Genomic DNA, 16,889 nt, shown 5'->3' with positions numbered 1-16,889 from the left:
CCCTAGTGGGTTTAAAACATTCTTGAGGGACACCATTTAATAACACTAAAAAAGAGGAAGAAGAAATACACCTCAAAATAAGCTCAATCCATCTAACATCAAAACCCATCTTCAACATAGCTTCTTTCAGAAAATTTCACTCAATCCTATCATAGGCTTTACTCATGTCCAATTTCAAACCCATGTAGCCCTTTTGTCCTTTCATCTTAGTTCTCATAGTATGCAAAATTTCATAGGCAGCCAATATGTTGTCAAATAAGGCACCAGGTACAAATGCACACTAGTTTTGAGAGATTATGAAAGGGAGGAGGACCTGTTTGAGTCTATTGGCCAACAATTTCATGATGATTTTGTAGAAAACATTACATAAACTAATAGGTCTATAGTCAGTAATGTTCACTGGGTTACTGCATTTTGGAATCATTAAAATAGGTAAAATTGATATCTTCCATGCCATGATCAGAATTCAAAAAGTCAAGTATCTCACTTACCTCCTCCCCTACTAGAGACCAGTATTTTTGGTACAAACAAGCCCCATATCTGGTCCAAGTGCTTTATATGGTTCCATCTGAAAGACCGCTTCCTCAACTTTCTCTTTTTCGAAAGGTGCCAAGAGAGCTTCATTCATTTGAGGAGTGACCTTTCTTTTAACTGCCTTTATCAAATCTTCCATGTGTTTAGGATTGGAGGTTGCAAATAGCCCCTTAAAAAACTGAGTAGAAGCCTCTCCAATTTGCTTTGAATCTGAAATTGTCCTTCCAGTATCATCAATAATCATGGATATATTGTTCCTCTTCTTTTTCTGAGTTGCACAAAGGTGATAAAATCTTGTGTTTTTATCTCCTTTTTGTAGCCAATTCTCTTTTGCCCTTTGTTTCCATTTCACATGCTCTCTTTCCAGCTGGTTATCAATTTCTTTTTGTAAATCTCTAAGTTGCTGCACTGAGTCTGCTGTAACAGCTTGGTGTAATTCTTGAAGAGATTTCCTTTTTTGCTTTATACTAGCTCTAGAATCACACTCTTTTTGGTAACTCCACTGTCTCAACACCTGCAAGCAGCTCTCAAGTTTATTGTTAATCTTTGTGAGGCCTTCCTTGTTTCTACCATGCATTTGTCAAGCATTATTGATAACCTCCTCAAAATCTATGAAAAGAGACCAACTATGTTCATATCTGCAAATTTGATATGGTTTCCCAATCCAATCATTCTTTTGCCCAACTATCATCAAGATAGGACAATGATCAAAGATAGATGATGCTAAAACTTGTACCTCTCCCCCACCAAGAGCTACACACCACTCAAAATTGGTTGTGGCTCTATCAAGCCTTTCTTTAGTGAAATTATGATCTTGTCTAAAATTAGACCAGGTATACTTTACCTTGGATAAAACCCATGATATGAACCCGCGAGAAAAGAATCCATTGAACCCACAATCAATTTGAAAACTTCCCAAGAAAGCCAAAATCAAGTCAATGAATGGAGAACCTAGACCCGATGAGAACTCGTTTCAAGAACCTAGATTATATTAAAATCTAGACCCATTGAAGAACCCGTCTCAAGAACCCAGATTACAAAGGAGGAACGCCACAAAGGTTGTGATTTACCTTTGATAAGTTCAAAAGTTCAATTAAGAACAAGAGGAGTAAAACTCAACTCACAATGAATAAATTCATCAAATTTCATAAATTTCATAAACTTCATAACCCGATCAGAATGAGGCTACATAGAGTATTTAAAGCAAAACCTAATTAAAACCCTAGATAAAATAAAACCCCATCTTCCAAAAATACCCTTGAGTGAACAGCCGTGGCTACAGTATGGTGCTACAGTAACTCGGCTACAGTAACCCTAACCCTAGTTCAATAAAATAATAACTTTCCCAACATGCCCTTACATAGACATAAACCTAATTATTCTAAGCAAATAAAATAGGTCCTTGAAATTAATTAAATAAGTTGAAAGCCTTCAAGTGCCCAAAGCCTATAAGTCATGTTGTTGCCCTTTCTATAGCTTATGAAATTAATCAAAGCATAATCTTCATCGTTTAAGCCCTTGAACTTGTATTTGGCTCATCTGGAACTTGTAACATATCTTTAAGACTGGGCCCACCTTGGTTCCCATCATTCCCCCTCTCCTCAAAAGGATTCGACCTCGAATCTCCACCTGGATCAAAGGGAAAAATATTAGTAACATTATCATTAATTTTATATGCATTATCATTAATTTTTTCAAGAATTTGAGAAAATCCATTGAAGCTACTCCTGTTGGCAACAGATAAAGATATTAAATCTAAAGGAGTAAATGGATTAAGTCTATAAACAATTTCAAAAGGAGAATATAAAGTGGTAGTATGCATGGTCCTGTTATATGCAAACTCTATAAATCCATCCATAACCACAAAAATAGAATTTCTACTCCTTTCTTTCCTAGGCAGCCCCAAAACAAAGTCCATAGATATGTCTACACATGACTCACTAGGAATAGGTAAGGGCGTATGCAACCCATGTGGCAAAAGTATAAATTTGGCCTTTCTGCATGTAATGCACCTGCCACAAATACAATTGACATCTCTCTTCATCTTAGACCAACATAAATGTTCATACAAAATGTCTAATATTTTCTTGACACCAGAATGACTACTCCAAATATATGCAAACTCAATGAAGGGCAAATGATAGTCCCACAAACGTTCATGCAACACATCAATGAATGGCAATTGATACTTCCACAAACGTTCATGCAACACGTCATTGAAAGGCAAATGATATTCCCACAAACGTTCATGCAACACAACAAAAGTCTTCCTTACACCATGGTTACCCAACAAACCACCATGTCCATCGCACACAAGCAACTTACATATAAAACTAGTAGGTACATAAAATCTATTCTTTATAAACAAGTACCAATCTAGTTTATAGAACTTACCAAACGATGCTTTCTCACATGTTCCATATACAATAGCAAAGTCATCATCATTAGCATGCAATTCCTTATCATATTCAAGTTTCAACAATTTTGCATCTAAAATGAAGATAAGTACATACCTTCTTGCTAAAGCATCAACCACAAAAGTTTCCATACCTTGTGTGTATTTGAATACATGAGCAAAAGTCTCAATAGAATCCTCCCGCTTAGCACGCATTATAGTCAACAACTTACCTTCTCCCTTTAAGTGTGTCAATGACTCATGTTCTTCCAAGAAAGGTCGGTTAGGAATTGTTGCACCTGGCACAAAATCAATGTAGTGCTCTATCTCCCTAATGGGTGGCAATCCACTAAATACACCACTTGGAAACACGACCTCATATCCCTGCAACAAAGAGACAACAATACTAGGCAAACATACGTCAAGTTCGTTAGGATTAAGACTTGCCTTAGCATAAAAACTCACTTTTCTCTTTGTTTTTCTCTCACTTTCTTCACACTCTCTTTTCTTTCCACTCTCTTTTTCTTTTTCACTCTCTTTTTCCCTTTCACACTCTTTTTTCTTTTCACTCTCTTTTTTTCTGTCACTCTCTTTTTCTTCATCTTTTTTTGTACTCTCGACCTCATAATTATTTTTCAACTCATTCTCTCTTTTGCTTGAGGTCTTAGTCTCACCCTCTTCTTTTTTCTCTCTCATTTTTCTCTCTTTCTCCATTTCGGTCTCACTATTTCTTTTCTTCTCAATCTCACATTCACTCTTGCTTTTCAGCTCAATCTCACTTTCACTTTCACTCTCACCTTCACTCTTGCTTTTCAGCTCATTCTCACTTTCACTCTTCCTTGTTTGCTCAATCTCCTTTTCACTTTTTCTTTTTTGATCACTCTCACTTTTACTCTTTCTTTTTTTATCACTCTCATTTTCACTCTTTCTGTTTTGAGCAACCTTACATTTCAGCTTCAATTGATCCCCATGGACCTGTTTTGGAGTTAAAGGAGCAAGTTTGATTGTTTTTCCATCTTTTTCAAAACTGTACATGTTCCTTAACCCATCATGGATCACCTTCCTATCATACTGCCATGGCTTTCCCAACAAAATATGACTAGCATGCATAGGCACTACATCACAAAGCACCATATCCTGGTATTTTCCAATTGAAAAAGAAACTAGCACTTGCTTATTTACCCTAACCTCCCCACAATCACTCAACCAGTGCAACATGTATGGTCTAGGGTGTTTCAAGGTACGTAAATTCAATTTCTCAACTAAAGTAGTGCTAGCCAAATTAATACAACTCCTCAAATCAATGATCATACTACATACCTTGTTGTTGATGTGGCATCTAGTATGAAAAATATTCTCACTCTTCTGCTCTATATCATCCATCTTAATTTTTGTATTGAGTGCATGCCTGGTAACAAGAGAATCACCATACTCTTCATTCTCATACCCATTTTCAACACTAAACTCGGGACGCCTCCTATCTCTCCTGCCATGAAGATTTCTAATTACCACATCTTGATGATCCATCCTATCCCTCACTTCACCCAGCACTAAGTTCAACTTCTCAAACTGTTGTTGCATGACTTGCAACACAAAGGATGTGTTATCTACCATCTCTTTTGGTGATGAGTCACTCCTATGAGACATCATAATGTGCTGCACAAAAAGAATGTTAGTGAAAAACCTCACACACTCCCTTACGTGTTTACACTCAAATAATGACACTCCACTCGTGTGTAACTCTGAATTGGCTTTTTACTCGATAATAATCTCACACTCTCTTGCCTTTTACCTCAAGAGTTTTCCCACTCAAGTTCTTTAAGAACTAGTTGAACTAAATCAAGACAATACAACCTTGTATTATCCCAACTAGTAATTAGATCCAGGAAACAAGAACAAGAGAAATATGAAGGAATAAAAATGACATGAGAATCAATGAAGTTATATGAATGAAAGAGTAACAATAAGACAAGATACCAACTTGAGTGATGTATGCAGCAGCCCCTTTGATCATAAGGTTTAATCAACAAATTTCTTTCTTTCTCTTTGTTGTAACTATGTAGCAACTTTTAATATGCTACCTTCTATTTTCTTCATCTTCTTCTTCTTCTTTTTTGGAATTTTCTTTTCTTTTCTTTTCTTTTCCTTTCCTTTCTTTTCTTTTCTTTTCTTTTCTTTTCTTTTCCTTTCTCTAATTCATCCACAAACAACAATATTCAATTGTGAAAACCAACCAATTGAATTCAAACACACAAACATGGACAATGAAATAGAAGAGAATCAATGGAACGACACTCCAAGCAATTGACAAACTTAGAGATGTAGGAAACCCTAGAATTTTGAAACCCTAGGTGATGCAAATTTCAGCCAAACCCAAAACCCTAAGAATTTTGGCAGCCTACTTTTTGTTTCAATTTTTTTTTTTTTTGGCAACCCTAGAACTATGAAGCCCTAGAATTAAATTTAAGGATGCTAAAATTAAAAGATAGAATCAGACCTGATTGGAAACCTTGCTCTGATACCAAATGATATGAACCCGCGGGAAAGGAATCCATTGAACCCACAATCAATTTGAAAACTTCCCAAGAAAGCCAAAATCAAGCCAATGAATGGAGAACCTAGACCCGATGAGAACTCGTTTCAAGAACCTAGATTATATTAAAATCTAGACCCATTGAAGAACCCGTCTCAAGAATCCAGATTACAAAGGAGGAACGCCACAAAGGTTGTGATTTACCTTTGATAAGTTCAAAAGTTCAATTAAGAACAAGAGGAGTAAAACTCAACTCACAATGAATAAATTCATCAAATTTCATAAATTTCATAAACTTCATAACCCGATTAGAATGAGGCTACATAGAGTATTTAAAGCAAAACCTAATTAAAACCCTAGATAAAATAAAACCCCATCTTCCAAAAATACCCCTGAGTGAACAGTGCCGTGGCTACAGTATGGTGCTACAGTAACTCGGCTACAGTAACCCTAACCCTAGTTCAATAAAATAATAACTTTCCCAACATGCCCTTACATAGACATAAACCTAATTATTCTAAGCAAATAAAATAGGTCCTTGAAATTAATTAAATAAGTTGAAAGCCTTCAAGTGCCCAAAGCCTATAAGTCATGTTGTTGCCCTTTCTATAGCTTATGAAATTAATCAAAGCATAATCTTCATCGTTTAAGCCCTTGAACTTGTATTTGGCTCATCTGGAACTTGTAACATATCTTTAAGACTGGGCCCACCTTGGTTCCCATCAACCCAAATCCCACAACTGGCAATCCTGTAAAACACTTATAAAGTCATCCATCTGTTTTTCATCCCTTCTAGCCCCCCCTAATACTTTTCACTAGGATGTAAAATTTCATTAAAATCTCCTATGTATAGCCACCTTTTAGGCTTCTTCATGTCTCTTTTCTGTTTCAGGATTGCCATAAAAACAAGTTAACTTCCATTCTACTTCTAGTTTAATAACCCACATGTTTATGTGTCTTTGTGAGTAGGTGTTGATGTTAAGTTGAACCTCTTCTGCCCATAACACAGCCATACCTCCACTTCTTCCAACACCTTCAACTAAAAATAAACATTTGAAACCCAATCTCAGTTTTAGAGCTTCTAAGTTCTTCTTATGCAATTTTGTTTCCATGAGAAACAAAATGCTAGGCTTGTGGACCTTAACCAACAGGCTAAGATCTCTAACTGTTCGAGGGTTGCCAAGCCCTCGGCAGTTCCAACTTAGGAAGCCTCATTTCTCCCAGCGAGGCTGATTAACAGCCTCTGCCGATATAGCAAAAACAAATGGTAAAGCCTGTTTCTTGCCCCTACCATCTTATTTTCCATTTCAAACATAACAGATTCTTCATCATTCTTTCTCTTCCTTGTAGCATACTGAGAAGGTTGCATCAATTCATTGGTTTGTTGTCCCCTCACCCTTCTCTTCCATCTGTTGGCACATACCTCAGGAATTTTCTTTGGTTCACACAAACTTTTCTGATCCTGCGTTGTTTCTATCTGAGCAAGCTGACTAGTCATCATCATTGCTAATGGAGATTGTGTTTCTGACTGATCCAGTAAATCCTTTGCATTGTCAAGAACTATTTCTTTTGATTCAACCTCCCTATTAAGCACAACTAATTCAATAATTTGAAGGTTGCCTATAGTACTTTCTTCTTTATCCTCTCATGTTGTATTCTGCTTCAGCAGGTCCCTACTTGGATACTTCAACAGATTGAATTTCTTTTTGTGCCATTTTTTCCAGCTGGTTAAAATTTCCTTGCTTTGGTATGGTTGGAAACATTGGACCTGATGTACTTCCATAACTTGAAACTGCAGCAGAGCTTGAAGCTCTTAGCCATGATCCATACTATTGCATATGGTATTTTTTGTTTTCTTCTTGATGTTTAGACATCCCCACACATCCTTGCACACCATGCTTGATAGCCCAACATTTAAAACAGAATCAAGGAAGTCTTTCATATTTGAATTGAATAAAGTTTTTCTAGCCAAGCAGCTCCACAATTTTCCCTCTTATTAAAGGCTTCATTAAATCCAGCACCACCTGCACTCTAATCCACTTTCCCCATCAATCCCCATCATAATCAGCCTCCACCTCAATAACTCTACCTATTGTGGATCCAATTCTACCTCCAATTTCCTTATTCATGCATCCAAGAGGTAAATTATGCAATTGAACCCACTAAGTAGTAGAATTAAAATTCATTTAAGAAGGTGGAGTAACACCATCAAACTTTTTTAAACAAACCAAATTTGTGTCAAACAACCAGGGCTGGCCTCCCAAAGTTTTGTTCAAATCTACCTCAGTTTGAAATTCAAACACATAAAGGTCTTCTCCTACTTTGATAATCTTTGTTCTAGCACAAGATTTCCACACTTTTAATATCGTGTTTTTAAAAGCGTCCTTATTTATCTTTTTATCAGCAATTATTTTTTCCACCAAACATAACTTCCCTCTCTCCATATTAGTCTCTATATCTTGGTGAGTTATGACTATCTCATACCCTTCCTCTTCAGTTAAGGAAAACTTGTTACATAATTATGAAAGTTCCTCATCCATTTGAAACCAGAAGCCGATCTTGTAGTGAATCAAAGTTTGAAACTTGTGTTGACAAAAGTGTTACAAAAGCTTGTATTAACTAAACTTCAGAACTGGTAACTAGGTGTGCTACAAACTTGCCCTAGGCAAAAGTCCCTTAAACCAAAGGTGAAGGACAGAATTACTCCTCACCAGAAAGTTCTCGAGTTGAGAGGAAACAATATGATAATCTATGCTTTGTTAGAAATGTTTACACAAGTTCGTATTGACAAATAAAGAACTATGAAGCACTAGTTAGAGAGATTGTACGCAACTTGTATGAACATTTTTCCTCAATGATGTTTATGAAAAAATAACTTATGAATAGGCGATGCATTGTCACCTTCAATCACTACAAAAAGGAAAACAAAATTCCAAGCTATTGCCGACCACTACACAAGCAAACCAAAATTTTCAAGATGAGAAACTTCAAATGACCCGGTGATAAATAGAAGACGATGAGGAGGAGGAGGATGACGACGCATTTCCATGATCAACTGTGGCCAGGCAGGCATCGTAAAGGTTATCATCATTTTGCTCCTGCTTTGGCCTGAGAAACCTTGCATCATTTTCCTTCAGCTGCTGCCCTGAACGGAAAGACTGAACTGGACCAACTGGTTTTCCAACATTAAAATCAAGACCAGCTAAAGTAAGATTCCCTGCATTGGGAAGTTCCAATGGCAGCGAAATTGGGAAGTCGGGGACTACAAAGGGATAGGATTGAAGGTTAAAAGTGCAGTTAGAATTCAGACCAAGAGAAGCATAAGAGATGGTGTTTTGTAAAGAGGGAAACTTCATTTGGTAAATTGGGGTAGCCCCAAATTTCATGTCATTATTAAAGTTTCCGAGGAAACTGGGTCTGGGTTGGTCATTACCGAATTCAGGTTTCCTAAGAAAATGTGGTGCAAGATCTTGAACATGTGTTTCACGTTCTGAAACATTCATGTTTCTGGCAAGTGTAAGGGTAGATTGAACATTAGTAGCTGCTGGATATGCATTAGCACCGCTTGAATTTATTTGGCCCCCATTTCTGGCTACAGGCACTTCATGGTTGTGTTTTCCCTCATATGTTGTGATTACACATTTAATATCGTGAGAGGCCCTTTCCACATGCTTCCGTACAGAACATCCGGCGCTTGTGCATTTGTAGTAGCTCCTGTAGGCATAAGACAACAAAGATTTAAATGCATATATGAAAGTTAAATGTAAGAACAAGCTTGTATCTTGCCAACATGGAGAATAGGCTTTATACCGAAAAAATGTAACTCCTTAAAAAGAAAAAAAAAATGGAAGCATGGCAAGTATTCAACCTGAAGAAACACCACAAAACTACCAATCACTCCGACAAGGATTTCTATTCCAATGGAAGAAAAGAGTGTGTGTGTGTATGTGTGTGTGTGTGTGTGTGTGTGTGTGGGGTACCTAGGGTTTGGATTTCCTTTGACAACTTTTTGCCCATATTTCCGCCAGCGATAACCATCATCAAGTATGTCTACTTCACTCTCTATTTGGACAACTACTCTTGGTTCGCGGACAGCCCTGGATGCCAAATTTGTTTCAATCAAGCAGTTCTCTGTCTTCCTGTAATGAAAAATAAATGTGCATTATGAACTAGTGTTACAGCTGTGGTGGCCTGTATAGAAGCCATTAAGCATGGTATAATACATTCTTTTTGACTCGGACTCATCGACATCAGCATCATCTTCAAGGGATACGCTTCCCTGCGCGGCCTCATCTTCATTATCATCATCATCATGACTACCAAGTCTAGATGAAAGCTCTGGAGTTTCACCTGATTCAAGTACTCCTACAGATTTCCTTTGTGCAGTTGATAATGGATCTGAAAACTCCAATAGAACAGATGCTGAGGAAGTCCCTTCCATCCCATTAGCCCTCCAATCAGAGCCAAATTTAACATCCTTCGAACCCAACTGAATATTCCTCCAGACTGATCCGCCTTCAGATTTGATACAGGTTCCACCGTCTTCACCCATCTCTGATGTTTCATCGATTGAAAATGTGGAACTGACAGATGCTCGGCGGTTAGGCTGAGGTTTCGCATGATTATGAGTACCCTTATAGACGATTTCCGTTATTTGACCATCATGGGATCGTTCCACTTTTTTTTTCACCTGACAATTTGAATGTGTGCATTTATAGTAACTTCTTGGATATTCACTACCTTTTACCTGTTTCTGCCCATACTTTCTCCAATTGTATCCATCTTCTGATGCCCTTAACACTCCTGTAGAAGGATATGACCCTTTCAAGTCTCCTTCCAGAAGATGATTTGCCCCAACATCCTCACCATGAATAGGTTCTTTCGGAAGAGACTTTTGATCGCTGGCTACTTCAGAGTGATGAATGGACAAGTCCATGCATTTGGCATTCATAACCATGTTTTTTAACACTTTCCCATCAGTGGATAAACCCATTGCACAGTCGTCTATGGTATCTGCTTTTGGGAGTTCTGCTGGGAATTCAAAATCCATTTGTGTTGGCACTGACTCAAGTGCGTTATTGTCAACATCAGCATTCTAAGCAAAATTGCAAGGGATAGAAATATAATTAGCCCAAACATATCACATATATAAGACATTTATTAATATATTAGTTACTGAGATACATAATAAATACATACGAACAGTGTGTCTAGAAAGGTGTCATAATGAATCCGTCTGGCTGGAATACCAATTAAAAGTAAAACTTGAGAAATATTGACCATAACAGAGACAAACTCATGTAAGGATGGGCATGAATAGCATGTGCCTATAAACTAAGAACTGAGATGAAAAGAGAAGCTAGAATTAGAAATTTACTCATCTTATAATCCAAAGAGAAAAAAAGTGCATGGGCTTTTACATGCTATCCATCAATGTTGAACGATTAATAACATGGAAAAGCAACTTCTTTGAATAATTTAGTAATCATTTTTTAGGTATACATTTTCTATCACACTCTTTGAATACAAACTTCAAGCATGACTAAAACACAGCTAGTCCACTGGGTGGAAGTCCAAAGCTAAACAAAAAATAAATAACTTCATTTTCTCTCATCCATCATGTTAACATCTGATAGGGAGTCAAAATCAGTTTAACTTTCCCAATGCTTTGATCACTCTGCTGAAAAGCATCAATCCTTCCAACCCTGAGTCAAGTCAGGATACTAGAGAATCCTAGCAATGATGATTAGGATGATCTACCAGATCTCACGACTAAAAGATATCTTTCTTCCTGTCCATTTGATGAAACTAATTTTCCTTTCTTAAAATGGAGAACTAGACATGGTCACAAGCTAGCAATCCCCAAATCCATCAAATAACCAGCAGCTTAAGCTCATCATATTTGATTCTTTCCCAGCCAAATTTGAATCATTAGCCTATGTCAAGTATACCTACATCTGCAATTCTTTTACCAGAAAATATTGCGGATGCAGAAGTATTCCCTCTTCATCTGTAATTCCTATTACCAAAAAACAGTTTTCAACAATTGGATTTAAAAAAATAATAATAAAAACATTGCAGAAATACATTACCATACACGTTTGCAAAAAAACTCTCTACAGAAATTTAGGCCTGGTTTGGATAGAGAGATGCTTTCATTTCATCGCAACTCCAATCTCATTTCATCTCAATATTCAAACACAACACACACAAACATTTTTCAATTTCAAATTTTCAACTATTTCATCAAATCATTATCTAATTATTACAACTTTCTCAAACTTCTAAACAAAACACAAAAAACAATTCAACTTTTTGAAATCCCAAAACCAAAATAATATTAAAAAATTATGTTCTAACAATATTTTAACTTTAATATTTTTATTCAACATTTTCTCTCTCATTTCTCAAAACCCCATAAAACATTTTAACTACTATTCACAAACCATCTCACTATTATTTACAAACCGTCTCAACTCATCTCGTCTCAACTCATCTCGTCTCAATTTACTATCCAAACCAGGCCGTACTCTAAAAAAGAGCCTATTTTCAAATAAAATCCAATTAGTAGTTTTTGTTTACAAATTAAAGAAAAAATTGTAAAACAAGTTTCTGAATTTTCTTTTTCTTCTAACAGAGAACTTTATTGTGCAGAACAATATCTGTTATGCATGCCAGGTCTCTTCAAGTGCAGTCTTGAAACCCAGGAGCCAGGTTGGTTAGTCATTCCAGAGGTTCAAGCATATCAACCAGAAATGTTGAACATCCCACAATAAGCAATCAATATAATTGCTCATTGATTTCTAATGCAGAATAATAGTCTAAAAGAACAGTCAGGCATCAACTCCATGGGCATTGAACAAGTTTTTTGAAAATATTATGTCCAGATTTACCAACAGAATAAGAGTCAATGCTAAGGCAAGTAATTGAAGATACATTCATGAAATCATAAAACAAAAAGTTCAATCTAAGGGGAATGGAGGCTTCTTTAGTACACTGCCTCTGTACTTAAGTTGTTACCGACTAGAGTTGTATCAACATAATTACTAGACCTCGCCATTCTCCACATTTTATCCAAGTCTACTTAAAAGATGGGCACTCGGTACAGGTTCTTCCACTAGAGCCACAAATGATTACTAGAAACAAGACTTATGGATCTAGTGGGACATGCGAAGTATAAGATAAAGCTAGTTACCTCAAACTGATGTAGGATTGCCTTAAACTCTGGTTACCTCCAAGCTGGTTTCCAGAAGATCACTTATAACTTGAAGATAGAGGAAGATACTTCCAATAAAAGGAGGATGGGGAAGAAAGAGGAATGTTTTCAGACTAGAGAGTACCATATTAGTTACTCTTTAGTGCTTCACACAAATATTCACATATAAGTAGCCCTAGGATTGTATACCAAACCTAAAATACAATTGAGTATTCATAGAGTCAACACACGATGTTGCAATTGTAAAAACTACTACCACAAACCCTCCTACCCAAAATAGGATCTTCCAAAATTTCAAGGAAAAGCTATCAATTTTTAACATTCAAATCTTGAAAAGAAATTAAAATTTCAAAATTTCCCTTAGAAGAAATTATCAAGTATTATTGATAAGGTAATGGCAGGAAAGTACAATAATCAATGTTCCAACTTAAGGTAAACACTTACTTTGGTGCCATAAATTTATTAATTTCTGATTTTGGTCCTTAAAATCTAAAATGTCACAATCAAGTCCCTGAATAACTCAAATTATCCTAATTAAGTTCTTCTGTCAGCCTCATTAATGCCAGTAAATGGCGTCCCTCAGCAATAGAAGATCTGGCACAAATTAGTGTTGATCTGCTACTGAAGCTCCACAAAATTCTTCTTATAACATTGTATTGGATCCTAATAAGATAGAATTTGCATATTTTAAACTTACAGGAACTAATTGAATATGTAGACTTCCAATTGTAAAATTATCAGTAAGCGTTCACATGAAACGTCATCAATTTGGGTTAATAAGGTTTAGAGGACTTTATTATGCTAAAAACAAATATTTTATACCAACTTCATCAAACCCAATTTATTAAATTGTCATTTGTCCTCTGAGCATATGAGAGGCACATGTTTTTAATAGGATTCACAGTGTTTAGATTAACAAAAGGGAATTTTTAGATGTTAAAGGGGAATAATATAATGGTGGACTAACACAAGAAATCCAATTGAAAGAAAATGTGCCTCTCACAAGTGGCAATTCAATTACTGTATTTGAGAAATTTCTCCCCTTCCAGTAATTCATATAATTGAGGGACTTAATTGAGACGATTTAAATAACCAAGGGATTTTGTTGCTACTTCTAATACGTTAGGGACCAAGTTGTAACTTATTGTGGACATTAACGACTAGGTGCTTGCCAGAAAAAAAAAAAAAAAAAAAAAAAAAGGTTCTGACTTTTGGATGTGGAAATACATTATTGGATAATTGAAAAATGCAGATTAAGCCACCCATTATGAGTGGGAGCGAGTATTAGAGTTATGCATACAATACAAAACTACATTCAATCATTTTACGTCTAATATTTTGACCATATGAATCCATAATCTATGACATCGAAAAAATATAATAGTAACAAAAGTAGATAATCTACCTGATCTATAAATCCATAAAAGCCAGACAAAGAATCAGGATTCTCATAAGGTACGAAGTTGAGGGAGCCAACATCACTGCCCCTATCCCCATCTTCAGCAGCCATCGAACTCAGCATCAAACTTTCATGGCTAAGAGGAGGCAATGGAAAAGTTCCAGTGGTTGGAGAATGCGGTGCCTAGAAGAATAAATCATTCAAAAATTAAAAACAAAATTTGAACGGGTCATAAGAATGCCAAGCAACAAATTGACAGACTGATCTAAATAACAGTTAAATTATGAATTTTTTTTTTCTTTTTTTGGTGGGGGAGGGGGGCAGCTATTTCTGCATTTGTAACTTCAAGTACCCACAGTGTTTATTTGGCTTCTGTTTCCGTAATTTTATTTATTCATTGTCTTCTAGATCAATACTCAAAAGCCAACGAATGCAATGCAAAATATTTGGCGGGAAAAAAACTAATAAAATGTAGATTGGCTCTCGGAGACCAGTAAAGATGAAATAAAATCTTCACCACCAAGTGTATCACAACATTTCATGCAAGCAACATTTATTAAATACCAAGATCAACAGGTCCACAAAAGCAAACCGAGAGAAGAGTATTATAACTCACGCAGAAATTGAAACTCTGAGTTTTCAGTTTATAAAATTAGGACTACGAAATATTTAAATAAAGAGGCACCATCTGCAGACATCCAAAAATGAAAATTTGTATGAATAAAGAAACCAAAACTTGTAACCTGATTTCAGAGTTCTTTCACATTTTCTTGAGTTTTTCTCATCTTTCATTTTGAGAAATAATAGAAAGAATCAAAAGAAACAAAATAGTGCAATCTTAGTACATCTGAAGCATACAAGAGAAACCCGAATTCCAGTTCCCACAGTGTTCTTTTCCAATTAATGGTAGAACATTAATATTTCCCTCCGACTTTTAATTTAGGAAAAAAAAAAAAACCTAACAGTAAAAATAATTTAGAAAAAAAGTATGATTAAATTAATAATATTTTATTATTATTTTAGCTTCACAACTTTTTTATGGAAGATATACTTGATTTGAGAAGAGTGATGCGAGTTTAATATAATGTAGTTATAATGTTGGCTTGGGTTTTTTTGGTACAAGGTTTTTGAGGGATATAATATTAGAGTAATGCTAGAGAGAAATCATTATAGTAGTGCACACTTTGCACTCACTGTATGACTGCTTCTAGTTGATTGTTCTCAACACTCACTTGGAGAGATGTGTGGTCTAGATAATGTCACATCATATGTACAAAATGGATACTCCTAATAGTGACTTCTATCTATATTTATTCATAATATTATTATTAGGGTAATTCTACATACAACCGTGAAGTACGTAACCGCCGCATAATCGTTTTGAAAAATAGAGATCTACAATTAAAAAATTAATTTTTTTCATGTGGGTCCCATGTTTTATTCATTTTTTTAAAGCGATTACGCGGCGGTTACGCAATTTACGGTTGTAAGTATTTTTTCTCTTATTATTAATATGGTAAAATATGATAAAATTAAATAAATTAAAAAATAAAAAATAATCAATTAATATTATTTTATTATTATATAAAAATAAATAAATAGATTATTCAATGTAAAAATTGAATGTAAATAGAATAGACAAAGGCAAATTCATATCATATCAGCTAAAACTTGAATTTGACTTTGATTATTTCAAAGAGAATGCTCTAACATATTGGTCCTTTTCACGATGCAATTACTAAGCACCCTTTAGTTTTATAAAAAAATTTAATTTATTTCATCTCATCATATTATAATATCTAAATAAAATTCAATACAATCACTTTTTAATTTTAAATTTTTAAATTTTTAATTATTTTATCTAATTATTATTTAATCATTAGAATTTTTTAAAATTTATAAATAAAACGTACTTTTACTAAAAAAAAAATATTGTCACGACTCACTATATATTGGGAAATGATTTTTTAAGAGAGAGAGAGAAAATGCTTTTAGAACAAAATGGAAAAAACAAAAACAAAAATGAATAAACAAATTAGAAAGAAATAAAGGAAAATAGAGATAACCCGGATGTTTGGTAGCATGATGGGGGAGTCAAGCAAGGCGGTGGGGCTAATCCCGGCGGGAATAGTTAGCCTCGCGCCCGGAGAAGCCAAGGGGCTCGTGGTTCGAAACAGCGCCGTTTTGAGACACTTAGCATTGAACCCGCACTTGGCCGCCCGCCTCTCCGCAATGCTCTTACTGGGGTTCAATTCCAAAGAAGAAGAACCCCCGGCTATGGCTTTGACATCCTCGACTTCCATAGCCGAGCGAGCGGGTGAATCGGTTGTTGAATTTCGCGGCGTCCAATCGGGTTTGGGTTTCAGCTATAGAACTGAAGATGCAGCTGAGAGTCCGAGACTCGTTAATGGGAAGGATCACGACTTTGCGTCCAGATTCGCATGCCATGGAATTGAGAGTCAGAGAGAACCGTTTCGTAATCGTTTGAACTGAACTGACATAGGCACTTACGTTGAGGGAGGTTCTACGTGTGCAAGTTTATGTTGTGGGCAACCTCATAAAATACTACTCTTTTTTTCTTTCTAGAATCTGGGATAAAATATAAATATATATATATATATATATTCTTATTTTTATATATTTTATTTTTCCGAAGTAATTCGGTTAAGTTACAAAAATTTTAAATTATTTTTATTTTTAAAGATAAGATGATGTGAATTGAAATAAAAATTTAAATTTAAATAATATATTATTATTATTTTAAAATTTAAAAAAATAAATTATTTATTTTATTTTATATAAATTTAAAAAT

The 16,889-nt window shown here is 35.3% G+C and overlaps 1 protein-coding gene across 1 annotated transcript; it reads right to left on the bottom strand.

Annotated features, from left to right (window-relative positions):
- Positions 1-8,200: 8,200 nt before the first annotated feature.
- On the bottom strand, positions 8,201-16,661 carry LOC108987205 (probable WRKY transcription factor 2). Its single transcript, XM_018960083.2, has 5 exons — positions 16,144-16,661; positions 14,084-14,260; positions 9,686-10,557; positions 9,443-9,601; positions 8,201-9,176 (listed from the first exon to the last, which is right to left on the bottom strand). The coding sequence occupies exons 1-5, from the start codon at positions 16,378-16,380 to the stop codon at positions 8,450-8,452; spliced, it is 2,172 nt and encodes a 723-aa protein (XP_018815628.1). The 5' UTR covers positions 16,381-16,661; the 3' UTR covers positions 8,201-8,449.
- Positions 16,662-16,889: the final 228 nt, after the last annotated feature.

Source organism: Juglans regia, chromosome 8 (genome assembly GCF_001411555.2).
Source record: "Juglans regia cultivar Chandler chromosome 8, Walnut 2.0, whole genome shotgun sequence".
Taxonomy (NCBI): Eukaryota; Viridiplantae; Streptophyta; class Magnoliopsida; order Fagales; family Juglandaceae; genus Juglans; species Juglans regia.
Note: the sequence above shows the minus strand (reverse complement) of the source record. Positions and strands in the feature narration are given on the sequence as shown.